Raw genomic sequence first — 14,362 nt, 5'->3', positions numbered from 1 at the left:
CTACTTTCCAAAAAGAGGTCATTTGTACTGTCCTGGCATTTTAGGGCCTCCAGAATGGAGATAGGCAGTCAGTACATCAGGATTGATCAATTTTCAAATCTATAGCAGACTTTCAAGTCTTTGTGAACTCTATAACTTTCACATAGACTAAATATACTCTGACTTGGTTTATCGTTGCCAAAAAAATGTGGAATACATGGTCTATACCATAAAACCTAGATTTATTTAAGATGTTCTTTATTTTGCCAATACAGATTTTATAACATATGATCACACAGATCACGATCGATGAAGTACATTTGGTGAAGGTTCTATTAAAGAAGGTTTGGTTTTTACCACTGTCCTAAAGCATGAACATTCCAGGTTTTGACCCAAGATCGCAATGAATAAACATAACCTGAGAAAACATAGGGGAATGACATGAAGTTGGGCATGATTTTTAGATTTGATTCACATTCACCACTCTCCCTGCTGGCTTAACCTCACCTTCAGTAACATGATGGCAGAAATAAATCAACAATCCTTGCTCATTTCAAGACAATCTACTAGTTTGCATTATATCCTGATATGAAATTTTTTTTTACAACTAAAAAGTGCAGAGACAACTGGCATTCATATATCTATAGGTATTACTATTGAAATCGATACATACATATATCCACATACAATGTCACAGGAAGTACTAGATCACAATTATGACTAATCTCATCAACAGCCCTACTATGAAGGAAAATGCACTGAAAAGTGAAACATTTTGGAGCAATTAGGAACCTTTAACCGCATTCCTGCCACCCTATAGCAGAGATACTGCTACAGGGCGGCAGGGCTGAGCAAAAATTAGCATTTCCGGGTAGGTGGCCCTACCCGTGCCGCCACTTGCAGCCTCAGCTATCAATCACCGGGTCCTGGCCAGTGATTCCCTGCCAGCACCGGGAGATCGCCGAGTATCACTGACGGGGGGGTGAGAGACCTCTATGTAAACAATACAGATCTCTCCCCTGTCAGCTCCTGCACATTGCTTTGTATTGCTCTGCATAGCAGAGCAATACAAAGCAATGTGCTGACACAGTAAAGCACACTGTAAAACAGCACACAGTTAACCCTTTGATCGCCCCAGCTGTTAACCCCTTCCTGCCTAATGCCAATAGTACAGTGTCATTGCTTTTTATTAGCACTGATCACTGTATTCGTGTTACTGGGGATGTCGGTGACAGTTCCCCCCCCCCCGTGTCAGATCCACCGCAGTCCCGTATTAAGTTGCTGATCGCAGCCATTACTAGTATATAACAAAAACTTCCAGTATATATACCGCCATTTGTAGATGTTATAACTTTCACATAAACCAATTAATTTACACGTGGGATTTATTTAGCAAAGATTTAACATTTTGGCCTAAATTTATGACGAAATGTGATTTTTAAAAAAAAGTTTACTGGACGTTTAATAGCAAAAATTCAAAAATATTGTTTTTCTCATAATTTTTGGTCTTTTTTTGTTTATATTGCAAAAAAAAATGCAGAGGCGATCAAATACCACTGAAAGAAAGCTCCTTTTATAGGAAAAAAGGACATATATTTCATTTGGGTGCAGTGTTGCATGACCGCGTAATTGTCAGTTAATGTAATGCAGCGCAGTCTTGTGAAAAATGGTCTGGTCAGGAAGGGGGATAAATACTCTGGAGGGAAAGTGGTTAATGATGCCTTCCCCTAACATCCATTCTCATACAACCTAATTTATGTTTAGAAATATGCTGATTATTTTGAATTCATAAGTGTTAAATAAATTTAATTTTTTTACAGTAAAAGCACATTTTACAGCTAAAGAATGCACGTGTGGGCAGGCCTTTGTGATTTATTCTTATGCTCAGCAGGTTTACTCATACATATGTACAAACATATGTAAAATGTATAACAAATCACATAAAATTACCATTACATGAAAATGGTGTCTTCCAAGTCCAAAGTCAGAGCTCTAGTATAACTCTACACTCCCCTTTAGTGTAATGTACCATATCATATTTACCACAGTATATATATTTCACTTGTTATCTTCAAGTACATTTGTATGGACAAACTCCATACCACCCTCTGCAGTTTTATCTCGCACACTAACATACTGGTTGCCTTTAATATAAAAACGCAGAGCTTTGTGTGTCCACTCTCCTGCATAACCAATCCCAATCCGTGCGCAAGATACAATGTCTTTTTCCATGACTTCTGACCCCTCCTCCAACCATGCATTCAGGTCACTGGATAGATCTCGGCGGTCGAAACTCTTATCAATATCCAAAGCCTGACAGAGTTTTGAGGGTCCATTACAAAGCTCTTTGTCTTTCAATGGCTTTAATGCATTTCTTCGATTACTTCGAAAGCTTCTCATTTCATTAAGGCCTTCTATAGGCTCTAGAGATCTTAAAAGAACTGCTGCACCATCTCCTGTAGGTAAAACAAAACATTAAATAGTACATTTTTTAAAGCTCATCTCCAGGTAAAACCTTATTGCCCCCCTCCCTTCTCAAACATCCTATTGTTTGTTTGTTTTTTATAATACCTGTAAAAGTGAAGTTTTACCCACTCAAAGCCACCAACTGAGTCCCTCATCAGTGCCTTTTTCAGGTGCAGGGAGGCTGTAATCCAGTGCTACAGCCTGCACCAGCTGGCTTCCCCACACTGATGTTACATAGCTATATAGTTAATCTGGTTAAAAAATGTCATTTGCCCCTCCAGTTCAACCAACAAAAAAAATAACACACACACACAAATAGAAAACATTCATATATACTATATTATACCCACAGTTGATCCAGAGGATTTCAATCCCCCACCAATAAAGCATAATCCAACTAGCTCCAGCAGGGAAAAATCCTTCCTGATCCCTCAAGAGGCAATTGGATATTCCCTGGATCAACTTTACCTCTAAATAGAATTATCCAGTTATATTCTGTGCATTTAGGAAATAATCCAGGCCTTTTTAAAGCAATCTACTGACCAGAACCAGTTCTTAAGGGAGTCTATTCCACATTTTTCACAGCTCTTATTGTGAAGAAGCCTTTCTGTACTACTAGGATTCCCCTTCTGGATCCAGAGAGCACCCCACTACTGGATAGCCAAATGAAAGTGCCCATGTCACGCAGGCAATGACATGGATACCCAAAGAAGGACCTCATCTCCTGTAAACAGAAGGAGAGAGAAGATTGGAGTGTCACATGACCACAGATTCAGATAAGTAAAAAAAAGGTTTCTGTGTTGTTCGCCATAAAATTGCTTTCTCTGAGTTAATTGACAGACACAGACATCAGATTATTGACTAATAGGGGTTTATAGCGTCACCTGCAGGAGCAAGACACTAGGCAGAAAAAATACCTCGGCACCTTCTATGGGCAGTCCGCTCTGGCATTAAAACCTCCTCTCTGTATAGGCAAGCCAGTTAGACACAAAGCAGCATTAGGATCAAAATCGCTTAAAGAGGGGTGGGTGCTATGTCCCTCAATTCACTCAAAGAAAGGGATTTTTACAGTGTGTAGCACAAAAATCCTGTTTTCTTTCACGTTCATTGACGGACACAGCCCTTCAAATTTTTGACCAATAGGGACATCCCAAAGCAGTGCCTCAATGAGGCATGGACAAACTATAACAGTCAGATCAACCAGGCAAAACATCTCACGCTTAACAACCCCAGAGGGTCCAACGGGGACCTTAAACAGCAGTCTGCAAAATCTTGTGGCCAAAACAAGCATCCAAAGATGCCAACACATCAACCTTGTTGAACTTTGCAAAAGTGTGCACATATGCCCAGGCCGCACACCTTGCAAACCTGACACACAGACGCCTGATGCAGGAACTCCCAGGAGACACTAATCGCCATGGTGGAATGTGCCATAATGAAGAACAATAGTCGGCTGGATCCAACAAGAAATAATGGCAGACAAGGCCATCATGCCTTTCCTTGGCCTGTCCATGAGCACAAAGAGGGAGTCGGACATCCGGAAGACTTATTTATTTTTTATTTATTTCCGGTACTTATATAGCGCTGTAAATTTTACGCAGCGCTTTACATATATGTTGTACATACACCCGAAATATCAGGACCACATCCAATGACTACAAAGCCACCTCAATAGGATGAGAAGGTCAAGGACACAAGGAAGGAAGCACAATGTCCTTATTCAGGTGGACATCCAACACCATCTTCAGGAAAAAGGAAGGGGATGGACAAAGAGCCACCTTATCCTTGTGCAAAATCAATTAGTGAGGCTTACAGGATACAGCCATTAGTTCTGACACCTGCTGTGTAGAAGTGAAAGGAATCTCCCAAATGCTCTCAAAAGGGAGGTTTCTGGAGAACCAAAACCAAGAGCAGACCTTTTGGATACAACCTAAACGTAAAAGCAACCCAACATCTATACCTCCTACTATCAGTGACCTGAAATCCAATCCGGAATCCCAAGGCATCCCTTGTGTTAGTGCTGACCTGCCTGAAAATGTGGATATAACACAGGAACTTGGAATCATCAATCATAAACTTTCTGAACCAGAATTAACCATCCCTTCCAAATGCCTTACATTCTGCCCAACCACCAAATTGGATCATTTACAATTATTGTCAGATATGGAGGATTTCTTCAGGAGACTAAGGCTCAAAGAATATTTCCACAGAAATGAAAGGAATGCTAGGACAATGGAGTGCTACACAAAGAAAAAGAACAGCTACTTCACACCTCCACAAGGACGCAACCCTAAACCGGACACCTATATTGATAGCTTCAGACTGCGAGCTACATCCCTGATATCCACCCAGCAAAAGAAAATTCTGTACAATCTTTCACCACTGGAGCAAAAGGCTATACACGATTTGCGCAATAATCAGGCCATCACCATCAAACCAGCGGATAAAGGGGGAGCAGTTGTTGTGATGGATACAAACAAATACATACAAGAAGGCCAGAGGCAGATGGAAAATGCCATCTACTATAAAAAACTGGATTATGATCCGACCCAGGACTTTACAAAGCAATTAAAAGGTCTCATTAAAACACTACATTCAGAACTTATAAATGCGATTCTGGATCATCCAGAAATTGGGGACTTTTACATGCTGCCCAAAATCCACAAGCCAGGCAGACCCATCATAACAGGTATGAACACACTCACTGAACAAATCTCAGGCTTTGTAGAAACATTTTTAAAACCGTTAGTCAAGAATACTGCTAGTTTCCTGCAAGACACAACTGACATTCTGAACAAGATCAACAACATACAGCAATTACCATCTAATACACTTCTAGTGACTATGGATGTAGTATCCCTGTATAATATTATCCCTTACAAGGATGGATTAACTGCATGTCACAGATCTTTATCATCCTCACCAAACCACAAATACACTGCTGAGGATGTTACACAGCTCATTGAATTCACACTTACACACAACTACTTTGCCTTCAATAAAGACATCTATCTTCAATGTATGGGTACTGCGATGGGAAGTAAAATGGCACCCCAATATGCCAATTTATTTATGGCTGACCTGGAGGAAAAAATCCTGGACAGCATGGAACAAAAACCATACAGATACTATCGATATATTGATGATATTTTCATCATATGGACAGAAGGTGAAGAAAACCTAAAACAATTTTACTCATTGATCAACACTTTTCATCCATCAATCAAACTAAAAATGGAATACTCAAACACACACGTCAACTTCCTAGACACCACAGTATACATCAGGGATGATACGCTTCACACCTCAATATACAGGAAACCCACTGACAGATGCAACTACCTCCACAGTTCTAGCTTCCACCCCCAACATACAAAACGTGCCATCATACACAGTCAGGCCATTAGATACCACCGAATATGTTCTGACCCAAGAGACAGAGATAAACATCTCGGGACACTAGCAGTTGCCTTCCATAAGGTTACAAGGACAAAACTATCAACCCCAGCATAAACACAGCCTTGAGAACCCGAAGGGAAAATCTACTTCAGTACAAAAAAATAAACACGAGTGTACCTCTAGTAACTACATACAACCCAGCACTAGAAGGAATAAGAAAAATAATCAAAGATTTACAACACATCAAAACAGAGGATGGAACTCTGAAAGAAATATTCCAGCAACCCCCAATACTTGCCTTCAGACAACCCCCCAACATCAGAAATAAACTAATCAGTAGCAAACTTCCTTCTGATCAAGATGTCACAAAATAAAAACCGCTGCAGACTGTGCAACCAAATCAATCCATCAAAAAGTGTCAGACACTCAAAAGGGATCTTTAATATCTCCGGTTCATACAGCTGCACCTCCAGTAATGTTGTGTACCTAATCCAGTGCAGAAAATGTAGCAAAGGATCTTATGTTGGCGAAGCAGGACAGAAATTGCAAACAAGGATGAATTTGCACAGACATACCATCAAGGAACATAAAGAAGATGACTTTTGCACACCTGTGGGACACCATTTCGCACAACCAGACCACACTATTGAAGACCTCGATATTTTAGTTCTTAAAGGAAATTTCAAAACTATTCAGGAAAGGAAAACTTTTGAACTAAGAATGATAATTCTATTTGATACAAGAGATAACGGCCTTAATTTGAACATGGGATTCCTCACTCATTATCCAACAGTTTTACAACCCCCTCTGTGAGTGTTGTTCCCCCCAGTCTTTGCTTTTGCTGCTTATCTCTAGTCTAATCCTAGTTTTATAACCATTGCTGTGTACATTTGTTTGTGTGTGTTTCTTTCTGTTATGTTTTGTTTTTCTCCCCCTTTCAACATCTCTTCTAACATTCTGCTAAAACTTTGTGAAGTAGTACTGCCTGGACCTTGAAGAAGGGGACATACCCCAAAAGCTTGTCCTCAAAAATGTATGTTAGTGCAAGTAAAAAAAGTATCACGTCAGTGCTCAATTTTTTCTGGAGAACCGAAAGAAATCAATTCAAGTCCCACGGTGGGGAACGCATGGGAGGTGCCAAATGATGAACCCCCATGATAAATTGCTGGCCAAGGGATGCTGAAAAAAGAAAGCAACGGCAGAAACCTGACCATTATGATACTCAAGGCAAGCTGTTGGTCAGTGCCCTAAGCCACTGAGAAGAAACGAAGATGAACACTCAGAGTCTCGCTCTAAATTATGTAAGCCTTCCAGGTGCAATAGTATATCTTTCAAGAGGTAGATTGTGCACCTTTAGCAATGTATCACCGAACATGACAGCCCCCTGTCCCTTAAAGCCTGACTTTCAATAGCCATGCTATCAAAGTCAGAGAAGTTAAAGCAGGGTGGTAGATTGGACCCTGGAACAGGAGGCCCTTCCGAAGAGGCAGCCACCAGGGGGCTAGCCGCACTACGTTGGTGTACCGCGGTTGATGAGGCCAGTCTGGAGCCACCAGATTCTCTTTGGCTGCTATCCTGTGCAGCAGGTGAAGAAGCATGAGTGGAGGAAACGCATAAATGAGGCGATACTGGTCCCATGACGCCACCAGAGCATCTGTCACATCCACCAGGGTGTTCAGCATCTTGAACTGTGGTACCGTTCTTTTGAGGCAGGATGCCAGAAGGTCTACATTCAGCTTCTCCCAGTGCAGGCAAAGAACCTTAACACACCTAGCCAGTTTGTGCATACCAAAGGAGAGAGGCACCACGTAAGCCGCCCCAGGGGAGTTCTCAATTTTTAGCATTTCTCACACAGAAATAATCAGTGCAGTGACGAACGCCTTCTCCTGCATGGTTGCAGAGGACTCTTCTTCACTATCTGCAAACACAGGGGATGCATCATCAGGACCTGCGGAATGCACGAGACATCCGAGGAAGATAGTGATGGTGGAGGGCGCTTCCTGCTCACCTTATCCATAAACAGCCTCCACTTGGGAGAAGAATGACTCCAAGACCACCAACAGTGCATCTAGAGGCAACAGAAGAACCCGAGGGATGGACCACCTCTAGGAGTGGATTAAGAGGGGAAGCATGCTTCTGGGACTTTATGGTAAGACCCAGCCAGGTGAGGCACCACATTAATCAGAACCCCAAGGAAGGAGAGGGGAGAAACTGACACCCTCAGGCTGACCCGGCAGAGAGAGAGAGTGGCACCCCAGGGAGGACTCATCACTTGACTACCTGGAAAATTGGATGTCGTCACTGATCGCTGTACCCCAGGAGAGCACACAAAAGAGAATCCCAGGGACCGCCCCAGTCACAGCCTGACATAGATAAGAAGGAAGATGGCCGCCAATGGGCTACACAAAAATGGCCACCAGAAGCATCGCACATCCGGCTCCCATTCAGTATATTAGGGAAAGGTCCACTGCAAAATGGCTGAACTGCCTGCCTCCCAAAACATAGCTGCTGGACCTCCAACAAAATGGCCACCGTGGTTCCAGGAAAACGGCTGCTGGCAGTAGCAGTGCACATGGAGGCCACAGCACAGCCTCCTGAATCCCAGGATGGGAACCTCAAAGGAAAGCGCCACCAAAGGAAGGTAAAACCGACCTCCGCCCCACAAACCCCATGCAGGGAAGACCCAGACTCCAGGAGTGAAGGCTAGGAGGAGGGGAACACAGACAGAGGAGGCAGGCATGATAACAGAAGCCGAGGGGGGGGACCCCACAGGGTCAAACTCATGGAGTACCTGCACCTCACACTGCATCTGGAGAGGGGGCTATCTACTTACCAATTCAACAGCAGAGCATACGTGTAAGGCTCCATTACAGATCATCCTCTCTACAAAAATGGGGGGTTGGCGGCCAGGGTAATACTGTGACGTGGACTGAGGGCACTCGGGCACGTGTCCCCATGAGGTGTTTAACTTGATGCAAGGTGGAGCATGTCACGGCTGACCCAGCGCTTAGCTAAAGGTTTGCACAAGCTCGCTGGCCAGACTGGGGTGACCCCTGGATCTAGATTGTCCAACCCATCTGTTGATTAAGAGTCTCTGCAGGCAAAAATCCTAGGAAAAAAGCTATGGAACCACAGGTCCCAGCAAGGAACTAGGTTCTCACTTTTGAAACCTATGCAGGCAGGGGGTTTTATGCCAGAGAGCGTTGCCCATAGGAGGTGCCAATTTATTTTTTTTCTGCCTTGTGTCCTACTCCTATAGGTGACGTTATAAAATCCTATTGGTCAAGAATCTGAAGGACTATGTCCACCAATGAATGCAAGTGAAAATGGCATTTTGGCCGTTTTAAGTAACAGGCTCATCATGATCCAACTTCTAATATTATGCCATTATGGATCACCTGTTTGTCTTTAAACTCACTGTGCATATGAAGAGAAGTGCTCATGAAGGGGAATGCTCAGATTCCGAAATCTGAAAGCAATTTAGTCACAAAAATCAAACACAAGCTAGTATGGCCCCTACAAAGAAGGAAGTAAATATCTTTCCCACTGCCTGTGTCACTGAGAACCACTGTAATCAAGAACAGTTGCCCACTGCAGCCTCTTCAGAAATCAACCCACATTGCTCTTGGTAGTTCCTCATGTCAATAGAGGATACAGAAGTTATGTAAGGTTCCGCTGGCAAGCCACAAGTTTGGTTTTTTTAAAGGTGAGGCTTTTAAGGCTCATTCACACCATACGTGCATGAAAACTGATGGGAACTGACACGCAGATTTGACTTGCAGAGACATCAGTTTTGCATCAGTTTTCAAGCACGCTTCAATGAGTTTTAAATACCTTGCAGATTCCTGTGCAGAAAAAAATATGCACGTGATACTAGTGTTGTGGTATGAACAGGACACATAAAGAACAATTGATTTTGCTGTGCCCTTGTAGAACGTGTGCAGAAAAACTGAAATCTCAGCATCATAGTGTGAACGAGCCCTAATTCTGAAAAACTGTGCTGTTGGAATATTAAAGGAAAATTGAATGTTCCATGTAAACCTGAATGACCATGTGAATTAACTAATATTTACAGTCATGGCCGAAATTGTTGGCACCCTTGATATTTCTCCAGGAAATCATGTATTTCTCACGAAACGTATTGCATTAACACATGTTTTGCTATACACATGTTTATTCCCTTTGTGTGTATTGGGACAAAACAAAAAAAGGGAGGAAAGAAAGCAAATTCGACATAATGTCACACAAACCTCCAAAAATGGGCTGGACAAAAGTATTGGCACCCTTTCACAACTGCGGATAAATAAGAATGTTACAAGCATGTGATGCTCCTGTAAACTCACCTGGGGCAAGTAACAGGTGTGGGCAATATAGAAATCACACCTGAAAGCAGATAAAAAGGAGAGACGTTCACTTAACCTTTGCATTGTGTGTCTGTCTGTGCCACACTAAGCATGGACAACAGAAAGAGGAGACGAGAACTGTCTGAGGACCTGAGAACCAAAATTGTGGCAAAATATCAACAATCTCAAGGTTACAAGTCCATCTCCAGAGAACTAGATTTGCCTTTGTCCACAGTGCGCAACATTATCAAGAAGTTTGCAACCCATGGCACTGTAGCTAATCTCCCTGGTCGTGGACGGATGAGGAAAATTGATGAAAGATTGCAACGCAGAATAGTCCGGATGGTGGATAAGCAGCCCCAAACATGTTCCAAAGACATTCAAGCTGTCCTGCAGGCTCAGGGAGCATCAGTGTCAGCGCGAACTATCCGTCGACATTTAAATGAAATGAAACGCTATGGCAGGAGACCCAGGAGGACCCCACTGCTGACACAGAGACATAAAAAAGCAAGACTACAGTTTGCCAAAATGTACTTGAGTAAGCCAAAAGCCTTCTGGGAAAACGTCTTGTGGACAGATGAGACCAAGATAGAGCTTTTCGGTAAAGCACATCATTCTACTGTTTACCGAAAACGGAATGAGGCCTACAAAGAACAAAACACAGTACCTACGGTAAAATATGGTGGAGGTTCAATGATGTTTTGGGGTTGTTTTGCTGCCTCTGGCACTGGGTGCCTTGACTGTGTGCAAGGCATCATGAAATCTGAGGATTACCAAAGGATTTTGGGTCGCACTGTAGGGCCCAGTGTCAGAAAGCTGGGTTTGCGTCCAAGATCCTGGGTCTTCCAGCAGGACAATGACCCCAAACATACGTCAAAAAGCACTCAGAAATGGATGGCAAAGAAGCGCTGGAGAGTTCTGAAGTGGCCAGCAATGAGCCCAGATCTAAATCCCATTGAACACCTGTGGAGAGATCTTAAAATTGCTGTTGGGAAAAGGTGTCCTTCCAATAAGAGAGACCTGGAGCTGTTTGCAAAGGAAGAGTGGTCCAAAATTCCGGGTGAGAGGTGTCAGAAGCTTATTGATGGTTATAGGAAGCGACTGATTTCAGTTATGTTTTCCAAAGGGTGTGCAACCAAATATTAAGTTAAGGGTGCCAATACTTTTGTCCAGCCCATTTTTGGGGTTTTGTGTGACATTATGTCATATTTGCTTTTCTGCCTCTGTTTTATATTTGTTCCAATACATACAAAGGGAATAAACATGTGTATAGCAAAACATGTGTTAATGCAATACCTTTTTTGTGTGAAATACTTGATTTTCAGGAAAAATATCAAGGGTGCCAACAATTTCGGCCATGACTGTATATGAATTGGCCAGGAGGCTGGATAATTTCTGTTGACTGTGATGTACCCTGTAAGGAAAGACTTTCTGTTATTAGTTTAACTGATTACATACATTTTTACATAATTGTTTTAAAGGATAACCATTTTCACATGGATGTACATGTTGTGTTCCTGTGCTCAAAGGGTTCAGTGGTGTGCCTGGACTATTAAGATGAGATCCCTGACTCTTTCATTTGCTATCAGTCACTTAACAGTTCACATTTTTCACATACTACCTTGACTGTTTAAACCATTTGACTAGTAATGATACCAATAAAAAATGGAGTTTATTTGTTAACCAGTCATTCCAAGCACCTTAAACCTTTATAACCCCATTAATGGAACATATAGCGAGGCAGTATGGAGACCAATACTGGATCAATGGCTTTGGCACTTTCTGAGTCACTGACCTGGAACAAGTATGCAGCTTTGGTACATTGACATTTGGATTTTCCTGATCGCATGCTGGTCCCAAGGTACCAGAGGTAAGTGGGTGTTAGCAGACAAGTTCATTTACACCTACCAGTCCATAGGAATGCATGGACCTTCAGATCAGATCCGCGGATCTGATCGAATCATCCATGTGAAAGGGCCCTAACTGTGTTGTCTCACTATTTGGCCTAATAGGTTGCAAATCCTCCTTATGCATCAATAGTTACAGTTTCTCCACCATATTGTGTTTTTATCCATTAAAATTAAAGTGTATTCTTTCCAAAAAAATTGCATTTGAAAAACTGCATCGTATCGTGCGATGTAAAGAAATTTCAATACAGACCATTTTATTCTCTAGGGACTCTGCTTAAATATATATATAACATTTTCTAGCAAAAAAAAAATGCAGATTTGTACAGGTAGTAGAGGAATGTCAGAGTTGGCTAAGGGCTGACATGGTTAAAAGTCGGTAGAGTCTAACAAAAAGAGAATACGATATCCCAGCCGATGGGAAAGGGCAAATGAGTACACACCAAGTACAGAATTACATAGAAGTTGAAACAGGATGAAGCATAACAGAGACACAGACTAACAGATATACAAACAGCAATAGGACAGCCAAGATGAGTGTGGATAGAAAGGGTAGTACAACAAGGGGACTCACAGCACAATCAGAACCTATGGACAAAGCCTATCACAGGCAGAAATTACAGAAAAAATGGTCAGCACAGGTAAAACTTCAAAGACAAAGCACAGTAAAGTTGGCATACTCAGATTTAAAATCAACACAGAACATAATTAGTGAAACCCTAAACAAACATGGAACGAGGTGATGCACACTCGCAACCTTCAAAGTGATGATCAGCAGAGTTAAAATCTGCAGTGAAAAGACCAACACACAATTTTTCCAACATTCTCTTTCCATTTTTTGTCCATGTTTGCTCAATAATAATTTGTTGGGTGCCAGCATCAACTAATCAACAAAAATCAAACAAACAATGGATTATTTTCTGGTTCTGGCGCAACTCTTTATGTGTATACCATGCTTCAGAGGTATCCGAAATAGCTTGGGCTCGAAGGTTGCCTCAGGTGAGTCTGCAGAGGGATACATGAAATGGATAGGGGTTTGGAAATATTAGACACAAAAGGGATTGGTTACTATCAAAATTAAACTGCAACCAAGACAAAAGAGGCAGGGAGGACAAGTTCATGGAGGATAAGTTCTCTTTTAGGAAAGATTGTTTCAAATACAGAGGAAGAATTTTCCCATACAGAAGTGTCTGGCTCACATTTAAAAGACAGACAAGGCTGATTGAAACACAGAGAAAATCAATATGGGCCTGGGTCCAAGACAGTGGGGTGCTTAATAGGATTGGGGAGCTAAACCTCAAGTACTGGACTAATGTTCAAACGCTCAGAGGGGAACATGGGGTTTGGGTCCTGTAATAACGATTAGGGACTGTTTACAAGAGTTAGGTGAGAAACTAACTTTTGTTGTGACGGTTGGTCAGTTGAAGACTAGACTCAGGAAATAAAAGAAAAAGGGATATAGGCCAACTGTAGCAGATGGTTCCAGGTGACTCTCAACGAAAGCAAGAGTTCTTCAAGAGCAGGGAAAAGATCTTTGCCAAAACCCCTGATGGTAAGGGTGAATTTAGGCTGCAGGACTGACAACGTTTAGAATGTGGCTCTCATAACGGTCTGGCAAGATATAGTGGACACCCGGTTTCCAAATGAACTTACAACTGATAAATTCAAATATTTATAAACCTGGTGTAAAACAACAAAAAAATGTGTATTTTAACTGTATATGTACACTATTGTGCAAAAGTCTAAGGCAGGTGTAAAAAAAATGCTGTAAATTAGGAATGCTTTCAGAAATAAAAGTGTTAATAGTTTATTTTTGATCAATTAACAAAATGAAAAGTAAACACAAAACAGAAGAGAAATCCAAGCCAAATCAATTTTCAAAACAGCATTAATTTTTCTGGGTACACTTACACAGTTTTTGAAGGAACTCCAGGTAGGCAGTTCCAAACATCTTGGAGAACTAACCACAAATCTTTTGTGGATGTAGGCTTCCTCAAATCCTTCTCTTTATGTATTATTTATTTTAGGTACTTATATAGCGCCGTCAATTTACGCAGCACTTTACATATATATTGTACATTCACACCAGTCCCTAACCCTCAAGGGGCATACAATCTAAGGTCCCTAACTTACATTCATACATACACATACTAGGGCCAATTTAGACAGGAGCCAATTAACCTACCAGCATGTCTTTGGATTGTGGGAGGAAACCGGAGTACCCGGAGAAAACCCATGCAGTCACAGGGAGAACATGCAAACTCCAGG

The 14,362-nt window shown here is 41.9% G+C and overlaps 1 protein-coding gene across 4 annotated transcripts in view; it reads right to left on the bottom strand.

Annotated features, from left to right (window-relative positions):
* Positions 1-204: 204 nt before the first annotated feature.
* MPG (N-methylpurine DNA glycosylase) overlaps positions 205-14,362 on the bottom strand; it is a 52,257-nt gene continuing 38,099 nt past the window's right edge. For all 4 annotated transcript variants that reach the window (XM_089691746.1, XM_089691752.1, XM_089691740.1 and 1 more), the window contains exon 4: positions 205-2,435. In XM_089691746.1, coding sequence (XP_089547872.1) covers positions 2,038-2,435 — 398 coding nt within the window. In that variant the 3' untranslated portion in view covers positions 205-2,037. The remainder of the gene's footprint in view (positions 2,436-14,362) is intronic.

Source organism: Staurois parvus, unplaced genomic scaffold (genome assembly GCF_062004578.1).
Source record: "Staurois parvus isolate SC_StPar_1 unplaced genomic scaffold, SC_StPar_1.0 ptg000022l, whole genome shotgun sequence".
Lineage (NCBI taxonomy): Eukaryota > Metazoa > Chordata > Amphibia > Anura > Ranidae > Staurois > Staurois parvus.
Note: the sequence above shows the minus strand (reverse complement) of the source record. Positions and strands in the feature narration are given on the sequence as shown.